General features: G+C 37.7%; 1 protein-coding gene across 3 annotated transcripts in view; it reads left to right on the top strand.

Annotated features, from left to right (window-relative positions):
• SOCS5 (suppressor of cytokine signaling 5) overlaps positions 1-17,135 on the top strand; it is a 50,832-nt gene extending 33,697 nt beyond the window's left edge. For 2 of the 3 annotated variants that reach the window (XM_020796902.3, XM_020796901.3), the window contains exon 2: positions 10,289-14,658. In XM_020796902.3, coding sequence (XP_020652561.2) covers positions 10,301-11,896 — 1,596 coding nt within the window. In that variant the 5' untranslated portion in view covers positions 10,289-10,300 and the 3' untranslated portion in view covers positions 11,897-14,658. Of the gene's footprint in view, positions 1-10,288 lie in introns of all 3 variants that reach the window. The other variant, XR_013540285.1, reaches the window with a different exon arrangement.
• Positions 17,136-20,814: the final 3,679 nt, after the last annotated feature.

Here is a 20,814-nt window from a genome sequence, read left to right as displayed (position 1 = left end):
TTAGGCTGCATTAATAGAAGTACAGTTTCCAAATCCCGTGAGGTGCTAGTCGCCTTCTATTCAGCACTGGTTAGGCTCCACCTTGAGTATTGTGGCCACTTCTGGACACCACAATTCAAGAACAATGTTTACAAAATGGAACAAGTTCAGAGGAGGGTGAAAGGATGATCAGGAGGCTGGAAACCAAGCCTTATGAGGAAAGGCTGAAAGAATTGGGCATGTTTAGCCTTGAGAAAAGAAGACTAAGGGACGACATGATAGCACTTTTCAAATATTTTAAAGGCTGTCATACAGAGGAGCTGATTGATAACTGCTGGATTTGCATCCTTTCCCTTTATTTTAGAGGGCAACATGAATCTGGTGCCCAAGACAAATAGAGTAACTTTCAATTTATTTTTATTTGTGACCTGATTAGAAGCTGTTTTAGTTTCTACTGTAGGGGAATTGGAAAACCTAAATAAATAAATAAATAAATAAATAAATAAATAAATAAATAAATAAATAAATAAATAAATAAATAAATAAATAAATAAATAAATAAATAAATAAATAAATAAATAAATAAATAAATAAATAAATCTCAGTGTGTTGTATGTTATGAAGTTCATATTCTTCAAAGTGCATATAATACAAAGTTCATATTCAGTGTGGTGCAGGGTGGGTAGAGTGATGGATTAGGATTCAGAAAACCTGGATTTGAATCCCACTCAGCTATGGAAACTCACTAGGGATTGGAACTAGATAAAACTACTCCTTAAATATCTCACCTTGAAAGTCCTATTAGGGTCCTTATACAGTACATCAGTTCCGACATAGCACACACAGTGTACAAAGTAGCTTACCATTTTCTTTTGTTCTAGGAATCTATCCTTTGAATGCAGTATGTTTTCTATTGCAATTCTGTACTGTTTCCCACCATGCTCAATAGGACTTAAATTGGAGTCTTAATTCTAGTTTATAGGCAAGCAGTGGAGTAGATCAGAACATAGTTGCCCTCAAATTATTGCTTTCATTAAGAAGGTCATCAAGAGGACTGCCATGCTTTGCTTGCAGTCTGAATGGCACTGTTGATTCTGCCCACCTGTTTTTATTTTAACTGTGGTAGATTTCAGGGTAGGAAACTTAAATATAGCTGTACAAAAAACATTATTTCAGTGACTCACCACAGCTTTCACCTCCAGAATAAGAACACAACTTCACGTAGATGCACTTTCAAGGACTTTAATAAAGAAGTTTGTTGAACTACATAGTTCTAGAAATGGAAGCCCACAAGTAACAAGTTTGGGGACAGGTTGGAGAAGCAGGAAATGTGTTTTAAGGTTTATAGCAATTCTTGGGATTTGGTGGCGGAGTATAAGTAATGTCATAAAATCTTATTGTCTGTTCTTCCTTTATCCAGAATGGCTTTTCCAAATATCTCAATTACATTTGCAATCCTTCTTATTTTTCATTTGAGTAAACTGAAATCAGAACTTAAACCCATTGTATGTCTGTGATATCATTGTAGTTCAATTGATAGACTTGGCACACAATGTGATGTGATAGTAAAGTTCAAGGAATGTTTTTCTTTAGAAATAAAGTCGATTGTTGATGACAATCATGATTTTGATATTTTCTGGAGTTATATTATAGTGTCAGTGCAAGTATCCAGTTTAATCATGGTAATGAAAGTCTTCAGACACAACAAGTATATGAACACTTGGAAGTACCGTCCCCCCCCCCCGAAAATAAGACAGGGTCTTATATTAATTTGCTCCAAAAAAACGCATTAGGGCTTATTTTCAGGGGATGTTTTGTTTTGCAGTCATGTCATCTTCTGGTTGCTGCACAATGATGGAGGGCAGGGTTTCACTTAACTAGGGTTTATTTTTGGGGTAGGGATTATATTACGAGCATCCTGAAAAATCATACTAGGGCTTATTTTCAGGTTAGGCTTATTTTCGGGAAAACAGGGTAGAATGGACAATAGATTTTACATTTTGATTCAACAGTGTTCAGGTGCTTATAACGTACTGAGAACTTTAAATGAAAATGACCCTGTCTTTCCCGGAAGGTTTTTCAGTTCTTGAAGGAGACATATTCTTGGGCATGAGCTGATCCCCCCCCCCCCACTGCTTGCTCTTTGGCATGTAATGATTAGAGAATTGTTTCTGCTATGATTTCTGCTATGGTTTCAACACTTGGACACCAATAATAGGTCAACTTTGGAACAACCCAGCTAGAGTTTTAAAAGTGGTGGAGCTTTCTGTGTTCCAAAATTTGGTGTCAATTTCATCTGGATAAACTGCCTTTTACAAGCCTTGTAAACACATAGAGATTCTGCACTTTTCCTTTAACTTAAGAGAGGGAAGCAAAAAGTAAATACAATAGGACTAGAAACAATAATTATCTTTGAAAAGAAAGAAGAGAAGGAGGGGGAACAAGTGTCTTTGCATAAGCTTCTATAAAAGGCTTTCAGATATCTAAAAATATATCTATAGACAGTGATTCTGAGCCACAAAAACAGGGACAGCAGTCACCGGCTCTCCCCATGGACTGCAGACAAGGTGATTCTGGAGGATTCTGTGGGTAGAAGGTTTCCTGCCATTTCCCAGAGAAAAAAAGAGACATATAGTCATGGAAAGCGACTGCCTGCTGAGAAGGGCAGATGCTACAGTTTTCAGGCCTAACAGGGCATCTCGGAAGATGTGCTGTCTCTTCGATACAAGGATCCAGAACGTGACAGAAAGTTTTCCAAGATTCATCAAGCCAACTGATTGTTATCCAATTCATTCTAGGAACAAATGAAACTGCCAGACACAGCTTCTTCATACTGTGAGTGACTATGCGACTCTGGAAAGGCTAAGAACCTTGAAGCACAGATGTTTTTTAATCATTCCTTTAAAAGTTTTGACCTAAGAAGAGAGACAAGCACTGTGGAAGAGAACAACTGGCTGTAGAAATAGTGTTATTGGAAAAGTTATGCTTCTTGGACTGTGATCTGCACTTGCTTGAAAAACTTCTGGCAAGAGATGTGTTGCATCTCACAAGGCTTTGCTGGAGTCTTGCAAACCACAGATTTGCAAGAAAGAGGAAGATGATTATATTCCAGAGGATAGATGAACACAAAATGCCAAGGACAGGGCAAGTCACATGCATCTTGAAATCTCCAAAGGACACCTTTAGTTAGTTGTGATTTGCCGCTCCTGGTGACATCAGTGCCATTGTACACATGGAGGTTGTGCAGCAGGATTTTAGCCAGAGCATTTTATAGTCTTTCAACAGGATTTCATCCATAGTGTCTCATGAGCACGTAACATGGGAAACAAAAAGACAATCTTGAATTCTTAAGTCTTATTTACTTATATTTGTAAATATGATTTAATAGCCATTAAAGAGATTATGGTAGGATGAACCTCATGACAGAAATGTATAAATTATTCAAAATAAATTACTGTATATAAAGGGAAGAGGATGAGTATTATATGTGAAGTTGTGTACACCTACAAGAAGATCAGTGATTTGTGATATGGAAGGCTAGTGGAGAGCAGTGGGGTGAAAATCAATAGAGAAGGAAACAACAGTGGCATCACCATCAAGGTCTGCTACAAAATTTCAAAATGAATATTTAGATGATTTTTTTTTCAGATCAGATTACCAAACGTTCAAAGAGGAGACCAACAGTAGTAATGGGAGCAGCAGCACAATCAAAGACAGTTATTTGGAGAAATAAGAGTTAGAGGCACCTGAAACTTACACATGAGATGATATTTAAAAGGTAGCCAGTGTTTGTGGAAGACTATCAGGTGGCATAAGCTAGGAATGAGTTGAAACTTGCAATTCATCCATGCAACATGGATTAAAGGTAACAAGAAGGATTTTTTTATATATATAAGTGGAATATGAGCAAAGGGGTATGTGAGCTTAAGAGAAAATTTGAAGGCAAATTGCAGGTGGAAAAAGCCTTCCTGTATGCCCCTCTTGTGCTCTGAGTTATCCTGCAGGATCCTATTAGATGTATTGTAGCTATTTTAGTATGAAATTATATTATTGTACAGCAGAGCAAATTAGCATTCTACAAGGCAATTTTAAAAAGTAGACATCCTAAACAAAAAGTATAACTTTGAAACTGGACTTTGGATCAGCACCATATTTGAACAGGTGTAGCAGACAATCTGCTCTTGCTCAGTGCCAAATTTGGTAAAGTTTGTGTGAAGTTTTCACGTTATGGGTGCTTTTTTTTTAAACACCCTGCTGGTACAGAAATGAGCGGCCCTAAATATTCCCAGTTTTAAAATAACTCATATAAATTGAAAAGACTTATCTTGCGTATCTTGAAAGAGAATGGTTGAACTCACTCTTTAAAGAGTTAAAACAAAAACAAACAAAAAAGCCAGGCTTGCTTTAAAGAAAATTATGGAGTGACAATCCTCCAGAAAAGGACATTTTGCCATGTATTTCCAGGGAATTAGCATACAGTTTTGTAAGGCATATTGAAAGTTGTTTTGCATTACAAGATGTCTGAGACCAGACTCCTGTCACAAGTCTTCAGAGGGGAAATAAGCTGCAGGTCTGGGGCAATCTGAACTTCGAACCCTGTCAGTCAGGACCCAATTAGCTGACTGTCAGGAGGAGAACTTTATAATTCCTTCTTGGCTAAACAGGCATTAGTGCTGGCATAGACATTCTGTGTCTCATTATAAAAATATTTTAAAATACAATTTTAAAAGAATAGAGAACAAATATTCAGAAGCACATCTAAGCAGTGAAATTACTTTTTTTTCTTTGTGGCTGGGAATGGTCTTATTTGATGTTAGCAGAGCTTTGGTCCTTACGTCCTAGTTTCAGCCATTCCACCCATCTCATCACTATACAATTGTTTGGTAATTAAGAAAAAATCCTCCAAATATGTTATGTGCCATCGTCACTTCTGATATGTGGTGATTATATGAGTTCATGACCTACAAAATGTACAATCATTAACAGCATTTGTTCAGATCTTGCAAACCAACGGTATCTCATAGTAGGTTGTTCTCTCTTCCTACTCTCTCCTTCCTTGCTATATTATCTTTTCCAGTAAGTTGTGCTCAGGTCTTGCAAACTAATAGCTGTGGCTTTATTGATACAATCTTTCTCATGTTAGGTTTTCCTACTGCCCCCCCTCCACTTTTTACAGCAACATTGTATTTTTTTAAAAAAATCTTTATTTTATTAAATGAAAACATATTGTAAGAAACAAAGAACAACAAACAGAACACTAAACAAATAAAATACAATAATTATACACAAACAAAATTGGAACAAAGTGCTCTTCCAACTAGGACCAATGGAGAACTATACCTTTTTCTTTCAAAGATTCCTATTCCCCTTCCAAAATTGTAACATTTCTTGCGATGGTGCTCTTCCCTCCCCCTTTATTAATGCATAATGAATAAAATCTCCCCAAACTTCTCCAAAAGTGTGCCTTTTAAGCACTCCTTTTTTACTTTAATATTGCATGTTAATTTGTCATTAATAGCCACATTCTATACCTCTGTATACCATTCACTTAATTGAAAATTACGCTTTATTTTATTATCTATTTCTGAATTAGAAATTAATTCTATGGTTGCCTAATTATATTCCACCTTATCAAATATTGATAGAAGTGTTATTTTAGGACATACCTCTACATTTTGTTTGGTTATTTCTCTTATTTCTCCAAATACCATTTGCCAAAATTTCATCACACTGTCGCATTCCCACCACATATGAAAATAATGTGCTGATTTTCTGGCATCCCCTCCAGCACAACATAGAGTATTTTTTATTTATTTGATTTAATTTCACTGGAGTTAGATACCATTGCCAAACAATCTTGTAAAAATTCTCTTTCATTCTTACAGATGTAGATTTCACTGTTCTTACATCCCCTATTTTCTTCCATCTCTGTGTTTATCACTTCCCTCATATCATCTTCCCATAAAACTCTCAAAGGATCCTGTTGATCCTCTGCTTCAATTAATATTTTGTAAATTCTACTTACTGTACCTTTCAATGCTTTATTTTCTGCTAGATTTCCCTTTTGTAATAACATTTCCTCAAACTTTGTAACTTCCCTATATTTACCATTTTTCCTCAACCAGTCTTTTGTCCAACTTTCTAATTGCAACACACTGAACTACAATTTCTCCTGTTCTAATAAGTTTTTTATTTGCTCTTTACTCCCCATCCTTTCTTCTCAGTCCTTTAATCTGATTACTTGCTGTCTTCCTAGCACACTTTCCAAATTTTTCAGATTCCTAGAAAAGATTTCCAATTCAGTCACTGGACATAATGGTGATATCAGTGGACTGAGCATATTCTTGTACTTATTTCAAATTAAAAATGTCTTTTTCAGGAAAGGATTACTAGTTATTTGACCTCTATTTTTATTATATGGTTCAAAAATAATATTCTCAAAATTTAGATTTAGCTCAGTTGACTCGAAACCCCACCATATTACTTTATTAGGATGTGCAATGATATCTCTGATATGTCTTAACTGCTTGGCTACATTCGTTAAATCAGGAAGTCCCATCCCTCCTATCTTCTGAGCCTTATACCATCTCTTCTTGTTAAGTCTTGCCTTTTTATCTCCATTACAAAACCTATTAATCATAAATTACAAATCTTTTATCTCTTCTTCAAGTAATTCTATTGGTAGCATCCTAAATAAAAAATTAATCTTGGATAAAATCTTCATTTTAACTATGGCTATTCTGCTAAACCATGATAATTTGATTTTCGTATAATAAATTTTCACATTTCAATCTCTTGAAATTTTCTTCTCTTAATCTAGATAAATTCTTTGGTATATGTACTCCTGAATACTTAATTAAATTCCCAACATTAATATTAAATTTTCCCTGAATAGATCTTTTTCTTATTATAATTAAACTTCATTGTATTTTCTGATAAAGTCTAAATTTTTATTATATGTGCATGGTGTAATAGCCTTGGTTCACTGATTTTTACTCTAGTGAGAGTTCAGGCTTGACTTGATTGAGCACCCACTTTTCTGCCTTTCTGGTTGTCTGTGGTACCTGCAAGGCTCACCTCCAACATCATATTTCAAATGATATTTTGTCACTTTCTTCACTGTGTTTCTTCCACATAGTATGGATGATTTTGACATTGGTTTCCAGTGACCATCTTTGCTAACTCCCAGCTCTACTTTTTCTCCTTAAATTTCAAAATACAAGTGGACATATTTTGCAAAACATAGGCACAACATGTTTGTAGAGCTTTTGATCTGATATAGTTTTTCTTCTGCAGGTTGCCTCCCCCAAGGAAAGGGTTTAGAACTACATGATGCCTTCTTTTGCTTAGTACTATTCAAACTTTTCAAATACCAGCCCTAGGAATTGCTTATGTTTGGTGAGAAGTGGATAACTGATGGAAAAAAAGAGTCAGCTTCTGGGATTTTTCTTTGCATTGTATCATTTTGTGAATGGTAATGAGCACAGGAGGGCATCCTGTAGACCATCTTGACTGCTGCTTTTGATGTTGTCAACATTCAGATAGCCGTTTGCCATGAGTGTTGCGAGAGTGAGGACAGACAAAAGAAAATATTTATTTACCCAGCATGTTGTTAGTCTGTGGAACTGCTTGCCACAGGATATGGTGATGGCGTCTGGTCTAGATACCTTTAAAAGGGGATTGGACAGATTCCTGGAGGAAAAGTCCATTGCAGGTTATAAGCCATGATGGGGATGTACAATATCCTGGCTTAAAAGGAAGGTACAGTACCTCCAAATGCCAGATGCAGGGGAGGGGTATCAGGAGACAGGTATGTACTTGTCTCATGTGCTCCCAGAGGCATGTGGTGGGGCCACTATGAGATACAGGGAGCTGGACTAGATGGGTCCTTGGCCTGATCCAGCATAGCTCTTCTTATGCAAAATTTGGCATCCTTTTTCCTGCTATCAACATGGGCATGATACTGTGCAGTAATATTGGGACATTTCCTGACATTTTGTATTATGGATATAGAAACAAAATATCCCATATTCATAAACCTGTGTGCGTATATGTGTGTTTAAAAATTGACTATTAAATAATGAGGGGATGGAACAGGGTATTTTTATATATATATTTAAAACATTTATAGCTTGTATTCGCGAAGGCTTTCACCGCTGGGATCTAATGGTTGTTGTGGGTTTTTCGGGCTCTTTGGCTGTGTTCTGAAGGTTGTTCTTCCTAACGTTTCGCCAGTCTCTGTGGCCGGCATCTTCAGAGGACAGCACTCTCTGTTCTCTGAAGATGCCGGCCACAGAGACTGGCGAAACGTTAGGAAGAACAACCTTCAGAACACGGCCAAAGAGCCTGAAAAACCCACAACAACCATTTATAGCTTGCCTTATGTCACAGGATCTCTGTATAGGGTATAGATAGCTAAAATCTTGAATAAGATCATTGCGATGTTATAATGGTGAAAAGTCACACAGATATAGTAAAGTGTGTAGGACAAATGTAAGAATGACAATTACCGGCTTCATTTCACTTATCACACATTTAATTTAAATTGTTTAAATGGTGTTAAAATCTATGGGTGGTATTTTGATAGATGTCCTTTGTGCCTTTTTGGAAGAATGATGCTGAAACCTTTATCTGAATCTTGGAGGTAGGAAAATAGAGATCATCCTCACAGTTTTGTGCTAGATTTCAGAGTGTGCCAGTTGCCTCCAAAAAGTAGTTCACTTGTAAGATTGATTCTCTGTTCCCCAGCTTTCAGGGATTTTATTAGCAACTAAATTTTTTTCTTGGTACATTCTCCTATTACACTAACTCTGACCTGTGGAAACTTGCATTAAATTTACTGCCATCCAAATATTGTCACTACAGTTACAAGGTGACACTGATAGATGTAAGAGAGGAAGATGTTAAGGTTCGTATTATAGTGTTCAATAGAGAAATGGCCTCAATGCTTTGGTTGGGTGACCACTGCCCATTTGATATATTAATGGAAGTTGAATGACAGTTTGTAGTCATAGAAAGCAGAACTGTTCGGGTTTAATTTTATTTTATAGCCAATGTGGAGGGAACAGGAAAAGTGTTTAAAAATCATTTTGCAGGTTTGAGTCATCCTACATGACTGTCCAGTTAAAATATTTTTCAATGCCCTGTGGGGGTCAGATGCTGAAAACTACCACACGTGCTAAATTGACAATACGTACAGTAGTCATGAGCAGAAAACAAACTGCTGTCTGTCTGAAAAATGGTTTAACTTCAGGGCGACCTGAGGATATAAGGGATTGAGGAGAAAAATTTGTTCTTGGCAGCTGTAAACATTGCTTACCTGGAAAACTAATATTAGAAAAGGGATATATATTTAGTAGTCTTTTGATGTTGAGCAGCAGCTGGAGAGAAAAAAGCAGGCAGCCAGCTCAGATGATCAGCCAGCTCCTTAGATCACCAACTGCTTTTGAGTCGCCATTCAGAATTGTTTCTTTAATATACTTACAGTTTGATAGTAATTTATTTCACATAGTCTTGCTTGCATTTATGTTTCTGGAATAAAGTTGATCGTTCAAGAATATAATGGACTTTTTCCCAATGATAGTTTTATCATTGGGAAAGAATAACGAACAGGAGAGCTTGATCTTGCACAAAGATAATCTGTGTTAAATCGTTTTTGGATGCTGAAGTTTGTAGTACCTTAATGTCAGGATTGATTTTTTTGTTAGTAAACATATACAAAATTAATAGACTAGTAGAGATTGATCAACATGATTTTCATTCTTACACTCCCTATATTTAAATTGAATAGTATTTTCTGATATCATTTGGTGCTGTCACTACGGTACATATATATGTATTAACACTACATTTTTAGCATCTCAATCTGTTGAAAGTAGTATGAAATGACCTTTTTTTAACTGAATGGCATGACTGCTATTCTCTCACTTTAAAGATATATGTGTATATGTTCAAAGCCTCTCCATTCTCATTGTGAAAATATAAGCAGGAGACTTGTGCTGTGTTTCATACCATATTGCAAAATAAGGTTCCGTCTTGAAAGCCTGAAATGTTGCAAATGGAGAACACGCATCTCAGAATGCCAGGTCACGTATGAACATTCAGCTCTGCATTTCCATTTTATAAACACTGGTTTTGATATTTCATTGAAGCCACCTTGAGAATCCTATTGAGCCTGGAATGCAGGAGGGAGAGAAGTCAAGATCTATCCCAATTCTTTGTCTTGTCTGTGTTTATTTCTTACATATTTTCATTCTTCATATTTCAAGTGACTTGACCAAAATATTGTCTTTTTGTCTTTCAAATTTAGGTAACCTAATCCATGGGTAAAGTTGGGAAGATGTGGAATAGCTTCAAATACAGATGCCAGAATCTTTTCAGCACTGAAGGTGGGAACAGAAGTGAAAATGTAGATGGAAACTGTAATACATCAATTCAAGATAAAAGTGTTTTTGTGCCTGACTCAACTGAGCAACAACCAAACAGTCCTTTAAGAGATGTTCCTTTACAGCTGGGTCTAAATATTTCAAAAAATTCTTCAAGAAAAAATCAAAACTGTGCCACAGAAATCCCACAGATTGTGGAAATAAGCATTGAAAAAGAGAGTGACCTGGGTGTTACTACAGGAGCTAGGATTGCACGAAGGGATTCCTACTCACGACATGCACCATGGGGTGGTAAAAAGAAGCATTCTTGCTCTACAAAAACCCAGAGCTCTTTGGAGAATGAGAAAAGGTTTGGCCGTTCTCGGTTGCAGAGGCGAGAGAGAAGATACGGTGTGAGCTCTGTTCACGACACAGATAGTGTCTCAAGCAGGACTGTGGGGAATCGTTCTCTGCGGCAAAGACTGCAAGACACTGTGGGATTATGTTTCCCTATGAGAACTTACTGCAAACAGTCCAAACCTCTGTTTTCTAACAAAAGGAAAATACATCTTTCTGAACTTATGTTAGAAAAATGCCCTTTCCCTGCTGGGTCAGACCTGGCCCAAAAATGGCATCTAATTAAGCAGCATACAGCTCCAGTGAGCCCCCACTCGAATCTTTTTGATGCATTTGATCCATCTCTGGCTTCTACAGAAGACGAAGAGGATAGACTCAGAGAAAGACGGAGGCTCAGTATTGAAGAAGGAGTTGATCCTCCTCCTAATGCTCAGATCCATACCTTTGAAGCTACTGCACAGGTGAATCCATTATACAAACTGGGGCCAAAGCTGGCTCCTGGTATGTCTGAGTTGACAGGAGAATGTAGTTCATCACCACAGGGAAGTTCTGACCTGGAGGAAGACACAACTACTCTTTGCTTGCAGTCACGCAAGCAAAAACAGCGCCAGATGTCTGGAGAGAGCCATAGCCACATCAGCAGGCAAGGAGCTTGGAAAGTACATACTCAGATTGATTACATACATTGTCTTGTGCCAGACTTACTTCAGATTACTGGTAATCCATGCTACTGGGGAGTAATGGACCGTTATGAAGCTGAAGCACTTCTGGAAGGAAAACCTGAAGGGACTTTTTTGCTCAGGGATTCTGCTCAAGAAGATTATCTCTTCTCTGTGAGCTTCCGCCGCTACAACCGATCTCTACATGCACGCATTGAGCAGTGGAACCACAACTTCAGTTTCGATGCTCACGATCCATGTGTGTTTCACTCCTCCACTGTTACAGGGCTTCTAGAACACTACAAAGATCCTAGTTCTTGCATGTTTTTTGAACCATTGCTTACAGTTTCCCTAAATAGGACTTTTCCCTTCAGCTTGCAGTACATCTGTCGGGCTGTAATCTGCAAGTACACTTCGTATGACGGGATTGATTGTCTCCCTTTGCCATCAATGTTGCAGGACTTCCTGAAGGAGTATCATTATAAGCAAAAAGTTCGAGTGCGATGGTTGGAGCGGGAACCAATTAAGACAAAATGAACAGAGATGATCCTCAGTAAGCTCACTAGAATCTGTGCTTTTTGTGTGTATAACTGCAATAAGCACATCAATGTTTAGCCTTTTTGTTGTTGTTGTTGTTTTTTGCAATATTGTACTTCAGGCTTATTGTATCAGATTATGTCTGCAGTTGATCAAGGCTAGTTGTGAATACCTCTTGAAACAACATGCAGAATACAAAAATCACATGTCTGGGTGTTTTTTTAAATGGAGGCTTTAAGGTTATAATCAGCCAATTCTGAACTGTACTTTTTCTACTGCAGTTCCTATAGTAATTATGTAAGGCAGCTACTGAGTATTGCCCTTAGTTCCATTCAATTTCAGATTTCTGAACAAAGTGGGCTGCTGGCATTTTTGTTTGCTTATTTGAGTATAAGCACTTAAATGTCAACACATATGTTCTAATATAGTTGTTTCCTCAGCAACAAAACAGAATGCTACACTTTTCAAAGTTCAGTTTCTCCCTTGTCAATTTTTGCATTAAAGCTGTTTGTGGAGAAAAATCCTGAGCAACAGGGAAACTGTGCCATCACCTGGCACTTCTGAAAATCAATCATGTGCATTAATGAGCATTTGTATGCATCTTGCTCTTTAGCAAACTTCTTTTTTCTAAATACAGTTGTCTCCCATTTAAAGGCATTCAATGAATTAATCATGTGAAAATAGATTAATCAGCCACATAAATCTACATTTGCACAAGAGTAGAATAATAATTCTAAAAGGAAAAAAACACATCCCAGTCATTGACATCATCCGCACAGAATGCCTAATATGGTGATTCAGAAGAGGCTTTAACCCTACTGCAGCTTCCCCAATTTGTTACCTTCCAAGTGTGTTAGACTAGAATTCCCATCACACTCCTGCCACCACTTCTAATGTTGGATGATTGGGGTTGCATTCTGACATATCTGAGAGGTACCGCATTGGGGAAGGGTGGCATGCTGTTCAGAAGGGGCAGTGCCTTGTGTAAAATGTAATTTGCTATTTAGAGAAGCATTTAACATGTTATTTCTTTAATTTTAAAAAGTGCTCTGTTATTTAGAGACACCTTCAGTCAATCAAAAGAAGGTTTAATTACTCAACCATTGCAAATCTATAAATATGAATAATCTTAGAACTGCAGAGCTGAAAGGGGACCGTATAGATCAGGCTTGTCCAACCTGCGGTCCGAGGGCCGGCTTGCGGCCGGAATGTGGCTGGGGCATGTCACAACAGTAGAGGGGGAGAGAGGGAAGGAAGGAAGGAGTGGGAGGGGAGGGGACAGGGGGCTGCGTGACTGCATTGCGCTGTCCCCGTCAATAGGTGGACCCCCTCCCGGCCCCATAAAGCTGCCGGAGTTGAAGCTGGCAGCCTCTGCTGTCTGAGATCGCAGCTGCCGGTAAGCGCGCTTGGAGCGGGGCTGCGGAGGATGGCTAGGGCTGCCCACCCCAAACCAAATTTTCATCTTCTAATGTGGCCCAGGGAAGGTGAAAGGTTGGACACCCCTGGTATAGATCATCAAGCCCTCCTCCTGTCAAGGAGGCATAGTGGGGAAACAGACTCTCAACCGTACCTGAGCCACTGAGCTATCTAGCAGTTCTGGCTCAAAAACCAAAAATTTTAGCATACTTAGAAACTTTCAGTAACTGATAACTAAGCCAGATACTTCTTACTATTAGAATGAACTAAGTCCACCCATTAAAACACAAACACACATACACTTGTAAAATCGAACTGATTAGCAGAGCACTGGTGGTCCATATACTGTACTTAATTAATTCGTTTAATCTGTAGAAAGATTGTATGTCATTGATATCTGTAATTGATCCTGCACTTGATTTATTTTTCTCACAATGGAAATTGAGACAATTTTGACTAGGAGTGGATTATTGAGTATTCCCCGGGATAGGATATTTTATTCTCATGGTATTGGCACAATTTGCTAAAAATGTTTTTTGTAAACATGTACAAATTAAAGGAGTTCTTCTTTGGCTCAGGGCTCCCGGTTTCCATGAAATGCCACTGATTGATTATATCAATGCTGTTGCGGAAGAAAATAAGTCATTAAAATGATACATGCTTTGATTTGTAGGAAGTTGCAGTGGGTCTCAGATGACCACTTGACAAACTTACTTTCAATCAACTAGCCTGCAAAAAAGTTTACTGCTGCATTAACCTATTTTTGAATGGTTCAAAACAGTATTTTAACCCATCTGCAAAAAAACTGTAAAGACCATCTAGCTCAATATCAAGCAGATTCAGAATAGTCATTATTACACTCTTACCTTTCATTCTCTACTCAGTGCATCAGAACTAAAGTTTCAGGCTTTGTAGGTACTATTGTATTTGTAAGCAGTGTAGCACTTTTTTTGAGTAACTTGTAGATTGTGTTCCTCCTTGAGCAAAAATAATTCAGAAACCTTGCTCTCTTGTCCCCCACCCCTTTGTGGACAGAACTTAACCAGTTTTGTCCTAGTTGTGTTTGCACTAAAATTTGTGTTTGAGTACAGAGTCTTTTGTTTTTTTGCTTATGTATCTTGTACTAATGAGTAATGCTCCTTGTTTTCTAACCAGTTGCTACAGTATGTTCTTTTCCATGGCAGTCATGGAGGTAAGAAAACTTCAAAGCAACATATACAAGAAAACTTACACTTGTATGCCAGCACTAACCAGTTTATTAATACAGTATGTGTGTTTTTCCTCTGCTTGCTGTGCCTTGTTACAGCGTTTTTGTGCTAATAAAGTACAGTATTTTCAGTGTTGTATATTTTGTTCTTTTATATTTGTATAATTTTTCTTGTAGTAAACATTTTTAATAAGCTTTATCTTTTATTTAGTATATTTTGCATAAATAATTGGCAGTTGTTCATTTTATGTCTGGTTACAGACCTCATCATAAATACATTTTGCAGAACAACAAGAGACAGACATCTCCAAGCATTTGAGGTCATTTCACACATAACATGTAGGCAGATGTGGATTTTCCATAACGTACCCTCAGCGATGGACAGAACTGTATGGGTATTGTTCATTTCATCTAAACATTACATTTAGAAGTGTTTTTGATGTTTGATGTGTGCCTAAAAAGAGACTAAATTTTTGAAGATGGTATTTCATACTATAGCCATTGATAAACCAAAGATCGGAGTAGGTTTGCCTATGGTATCTCTACTATTGACCACTTCAAAAATGGTACCTAGTAAGCCCTTCCAGTTAGAAACATAAAACCCATATATATATGCTTTGAAGTGTGTGTGTGTACACACACACACACACACTGCCCGTATATATACAAAGGTTGTTATTGTTGTACCTGTTCTTGTTTAAACACATCTTATTGTATGTTGTATTTTGAAAGTCTGATTCAAAGATTTAAAGTGTTCCAGGTGGCCTAAAGACCAGATGAAGTTTCTCATCAGATGGATTAATCATTTGTGACACTGGAAAAGTTATTACGTATACAAGCCTTTCCCACTATGATATCATCTATATATATTGGAAAGCACTGCTGACCATGCCCAGTCAAGATGGCCAGCATCTGGATAGCACCCGATTGGCAAAACTGGTTTATTTGTTTCATCTTCCACCAGGCTAAATATCTTTCACGTTTGCACTAGTCATTCTATAGAGGAAAGTGTTGAATTAATGTTAGATTCAGGCTCAAAAAACAAGAAACAAAAACCCCAAAACAAAAGAAAAAACAGATATATGGTTTCAGCCATCCATCAGAGGAAATAGCTAGGGCTGTAATCCTGTGCCTAAGTGTAAAATACATTTAACTCAGTGGGTCTTAGTTTTGAGTAGATGAATATGGGGTTTTACTATAAATCGAATTTATATTTCATTATTGTCTATTACATACATGTTGATAAGTTGTGGCAAAAGGTAATTTATTAATTCAGATATTAACTGATATCTAACATGTAAAATGCACATAAATATGAGTCCTGGTTCAGACGCTTTCCTCTTAATATGGCAGAAGATGAAGAACCTGCTCTCCCCCACATACATAATCCAGCTTTTGTTATATACATGGTGTCCTGATTTGAATGATGTTCCCTATTCAAAGAGGATGAGAAAAGGAGAAAATGTGTATCACTTCCGGTACCGAACACTTTCTGTAGCTTGCAGGGGTCTGCTTGTAATTTTTTGATGCCAACAACATTTTTTAACCAAAGAAAATTTAAATACCAGGGTGGCGTTATAATATGATTTAGATCTTTTTTTTAAAAAATCACTAATTTTTATTTACCCTGTGAAGGACCTTATTTTAAAATTCCAATTAAATCAATGAAACCAAAATATTTTAATTTTAAGATGCTTGCATGTAATGGTTAGTGTTCCATATTTATACTCATGAGGAGCTGCCACAGCAGCAGTCTGATGAGGTATGAACCGTGTGTGACCAGGTAGCTGGCATCTTGTCAAATCACTGCATCAGCTTCCTCAACTGGAATTCTCTGTATGTAAAATATCGAACAGGATATTGGCCCCAGTTACATGCTATCAAGTGAATTCTGACTAAAGCAATGCTCCCAAGGTTTTCTAGGTACAATGTATTCAGAAGTGGTCTTCTGTGACCATGCGGCTTGGCCAGGACAGCGCAGCAAGCAAGGCACATATTCTTTCATCCCACACATGCTTTGAGTAATCTCAACTGGCCTCTCCCATTAACACAGAATTTGAGTTCTCAGTCCCTGGATCTGCAGTCAGGCTCTCCAATCTACTTACCTCTGATAGCTCTTGAGTACAATATATTGCTCCACAAATAAGAACAAGATATATTATTTTGATTTAGTTCGTAATTTTGTAAACGCAATGCACAGTCAACAAAATGCTCAGTCTTTCTACTTCAAGACATGGAAACTTCCATATTGAAAAGAAATTAGACTTCTAGAGATTGTTTTAAAGATACTAGTTTGAAAAGCAATCTCATTTCATTAGGATTTCAGGTATGAGAACTCATTTTCTAGAAATGGGCTTCTTAACTGTTGAGATGACCAGATGCTTATTTTTTTTTCTAGCTTAGCACTAAGTGTGCCAAATGAGATTTCAAATGTTATTACATTTTAAATGTTGCCACGTGATATTTTGACATTTATTCCAAACGTCCATATTTCTCACTGTTGTTATATGTGAGCATGTAAAAACCAATGACTTTGCATTTAGGTATGTCTGTGGACTTTTAGTTTAAGACCTGCTCTGAAACTAGTTGCTTACATTAAAAAAATAACCAACATGACGAAGTGTACCTTCCCTCTTTCTTCATAATTGGTTTCTGTTGGATTCTATAGTGGTTAGGTTTTTGCTGTCTTGAATGCTTGTTTGGTGTGAATTCCTTTAAAATGATTCAGATCAGGCATTTGATTTTTGTATTGCAACAAATATAAGTTAAATAAGCAAGAAAGAGTCAGACACGACTTAACAACTGAACAACAACTGCAACAAATATTCTTAAAGCAACATTTCGTAGAAATAGTTACCGTACACTAATTTTTGTGGAACCTACTTGCTGTTTCACCTACTAAAATGTTCTTGTGCATTACTTTATATGTTCTAAGGTTCTAGGGTAGGAGAAGGGATTATACATACAGCAGGCAAAGTATGAAAGACTTTCCTCCAAACAGCAAGCGTTTTAGTAGTGCAGCTGCCAAAACTGTGCTGCAGACTGTGGAAGTGGTAGTGTGGCAGTGAACACATGAAAGCTTTTTGTTACACAACTGGTTTTTCTTCCTTTCCAGTCTAGCTTTAAAGGGTGAATCTGTGATGCAATCCGTTTTTCTTCTAGTCGGCTGGTGACTGATCAGAAAGACTGTTTTGCTTTGTCTTCAAAAAAATCTTACACTCTATATTTCTAACATTCTAGGGCCCCCTGCATTCTAGGCAATAAAATATGACGGCAAACCAGGAATGTAAATATAAAACACAAAATTACGTCATAGGCCATGAAAATTAATAAACATACCAACAGAAATGTTAAAAATGGTAAAAGTTCTGGGTGAGCAGAAAGATGTTTCATAGCTGCCCAGACATACACATTGTAGATACCTGTCAGATGCGCATGGAGATACCAACCTGAGGCTGACAGCAAGATGTTGCTACATGTGCATTGGTGTACTTTGATTATGTATGTTTTTGGTATGGGATGTATGAGTTATGGAAGGGCCCGAGTTCAGAAAATTTGGTACATGTTAGCTTAGACATAACCATACTGTTTAACTACAGTAGTTTTTTGAATTGCCGACTGTCTCTGCTTGTACTCTATAAATTGACAAAGACATTCCAGTAATGCAATGCCTAGAAAATTTTGTGTCTTGCAAAGGGGAGTCTAAAGGTGAGGTTATTTCTGCCCACACCAGTCTTCATGCTTCCTCTTGGTCTGCTGTGTATATTGCTGTGCTTCCAACGCCAACCACTTAAATGTTTTTATCTGTAGTTTTGAAGAATGCACCTCACTGTGCTAATCAGACAAAGCTGGGCATTTTTACAAACTTAGAAATTTTTCTAATTACAAATAGAAAGGTAAAGCCGAAGTTAATAATTTCCTTTTGGTGAAGTTTTTTGAGAGGTTTGCCTGTTTTTGCTATGTTACAAAGAGGAGGAAACACATATGACCCTGTCCCATAAAGAGATCTTACCACAGAATCATGAAGTTGGAAGGGGCCTGTAAGACCATCAAGTCCAACCCCCTGCTCAATGCAGGAATACAAACCGAAGTATCTTCCAGACGACTGTCTAAATTTCTCTTGAGGTGAGGAGTGTTGGAGCACTCCTCACCTCTTGAGGTAATTAATTCCATTGCTGTACTGCTCTAACAGGAAGTTTTTCCTGGTAGTCAAATGAAATCTTGCTTCCTGTAACTTGAGCCCATTGAACCCATTTGTCAGTGCAATTAGTTTAAAAAAGACACGTGTTTTAAATGATTGAAAGCTAACATGATTTTTCTTGATCTCTGTTGATTTCTCTTGAGAAATGTGTACTGTATGCTAAGAAATCCACTTTGGCTGTGGTCACACCAGGAAAATGTTTCTGAGTTGCTCCTTGTGAATTTCGACCCTTTTTTGGGTTCAGACGATGTACAGCCATTATTGATTATTTTCGCCCCCTCCATGCTATCTCTGTATCAAATCCCATGTGTCAGGAGGCTTCTACTTTTTTTGTTATGGGATTCATTGAGCAACCATTACAGTGGTGCCCTGTGTGAACGGCTGGACCAATACTTTTTCTGGCAAACTGCCTAGTGTTGCTTCTGCCAGTGATGTTATTTGCCTTCATGTCCTTTTTATTTTTTAAATTGTTTTAGTGAGTGGAGTGTCAGTGTGCTGGAAAACTTATGTCATCTGCCTCTGCGCTTCACTTATTTGCCCATCCTTGCACCAGGTGGTGCTCCTTCCTCTGAGCCCTTTCATGTTTTCCACTGGGACCTCATGGTAGAGCTCCAGTGAAAACAAAGCCTGACCACAAGTTTCTCTGCTGCAAGAGGCACAAATTCAGCAGAGAAACCTGTACTCATCGAGGAAATGTTGCCAAAACATCGAGGCCTATTTGAATCAAAAGAACTTTTGGAGGAGCTGATTCACTAAAACTCAATTGACTCAATGGGCCTGCTCTACTGTGCTGGGCATGATTTGGGCCATTGGTGCAGAAGTGTTAGGTTTCATTTCTATGTGCTGCAGATAAGTTTTTAAACCTAAAAAGCAGTAGTGTCTTGATTGGGAAAAAAACTGTCTAATACCATCATGTTTGGCATTCATATTACAGTGGTGCCTCGCTTAACAATTTTAATTGGTTCCAAAAAATTCATCGCTATGGGAAAACATCGCTAAGCGAAACACGTTTTCCCATAGAGATGCATTGAAAACTGGATAATCCGTTCCAATGGGAACGGATTGCCGTCCTTAAGTGAAAATCGCCATAGGAAACATCGCTAAGCGAAACGCGGTTCCCCCATTGGAATGCATTGAAACCTTTTCAATGCATTTCATTGGGGGAGAAAAAAAATCACCAAAAATTCAAAAAGAGTCAGAACGAAGCCAAATTTGGTTAACAAAGGGTTTATTAAGTGCACTAACGATTTCAAGCACTCTAAACCCTTTTAAACAATTTAGCACCTTTTAAAAATAGGGAAAACAGAGCTGTCAAAAACATCGCCAAGCGAAACAGGGGGGCCTAAACTGTCATCACTAAGTGAAGCAAGGTCCCGAACATCGCTATGCGAAATTCCCCCATTGGAAACATCGCTAAACGGAGCGCAAGATCGCTCCTAAAACCTCATCACTAAGCGAATACACCATTAAACGAGGTAATCGCTAAGCGAGGCACCACTGTATTTGAGGTAAAACTGGGTACACTTTTGGTATGCAAGGAACCGGAAACCCCAACTGCTTCAATGGCATGCAAGAAGTACAGTATCTCTTTGTAGAAGACTGATCTTTCCTTTACATAATGACACACAGGGAGCACTTCAGTTGTCTTACATGCCAATGTTAGCCTTGTAAAAGCACAGTCTACAAGCAAGACATGTATTTATTCTCATTTGTGACAGAAAAGCCCTTGACCTGACCCAACCTGACCCTGTTCGCAGAATATGCTGAGAAAGTCTGTTGTGAAGTTCTGGCAATAAAGTCATTATGGAAACCTTCAGTGGCTCAGATAAGCTGCTTATGCATTGAAGCTCCTTTGCTAATAAATAAATGAAAATTATTAAAGTTGCTTGATTGTCTGTTATGGGAACAGTTGTACAGTACTATAAACCTTGCTGCTCTGAAGGCAGGCGGTACTGATGGTTTTTATATTGTTCACCTGGTTTTAATCTTTTGTCTTCAAATTACAAGAACTGAGAATGATGTCCTGACAGTAACAGCAGTTTGACAGTGGAACAGATTACCTTGGAAGATAATGGACTCTCATTTGCTGCATGT

Source organism: Pogona vitticeps, chromosome 1 (assembly GCF_051106095.1).
Source record: "Pogona vitticeps strain Pit_001003342236 chromosome 1, PviZW2.1, whole genome shotgun sequence".
NCBI classification, from domain to species: Eukaryota; Metazoa; Chordata; class Lepidosauria; order Squamata; family Agamidae; genus Pogona; species Pogona vitticeps.
This window is presented reverse-complemented; position numbering and strand designations above follow the sequence as displayed.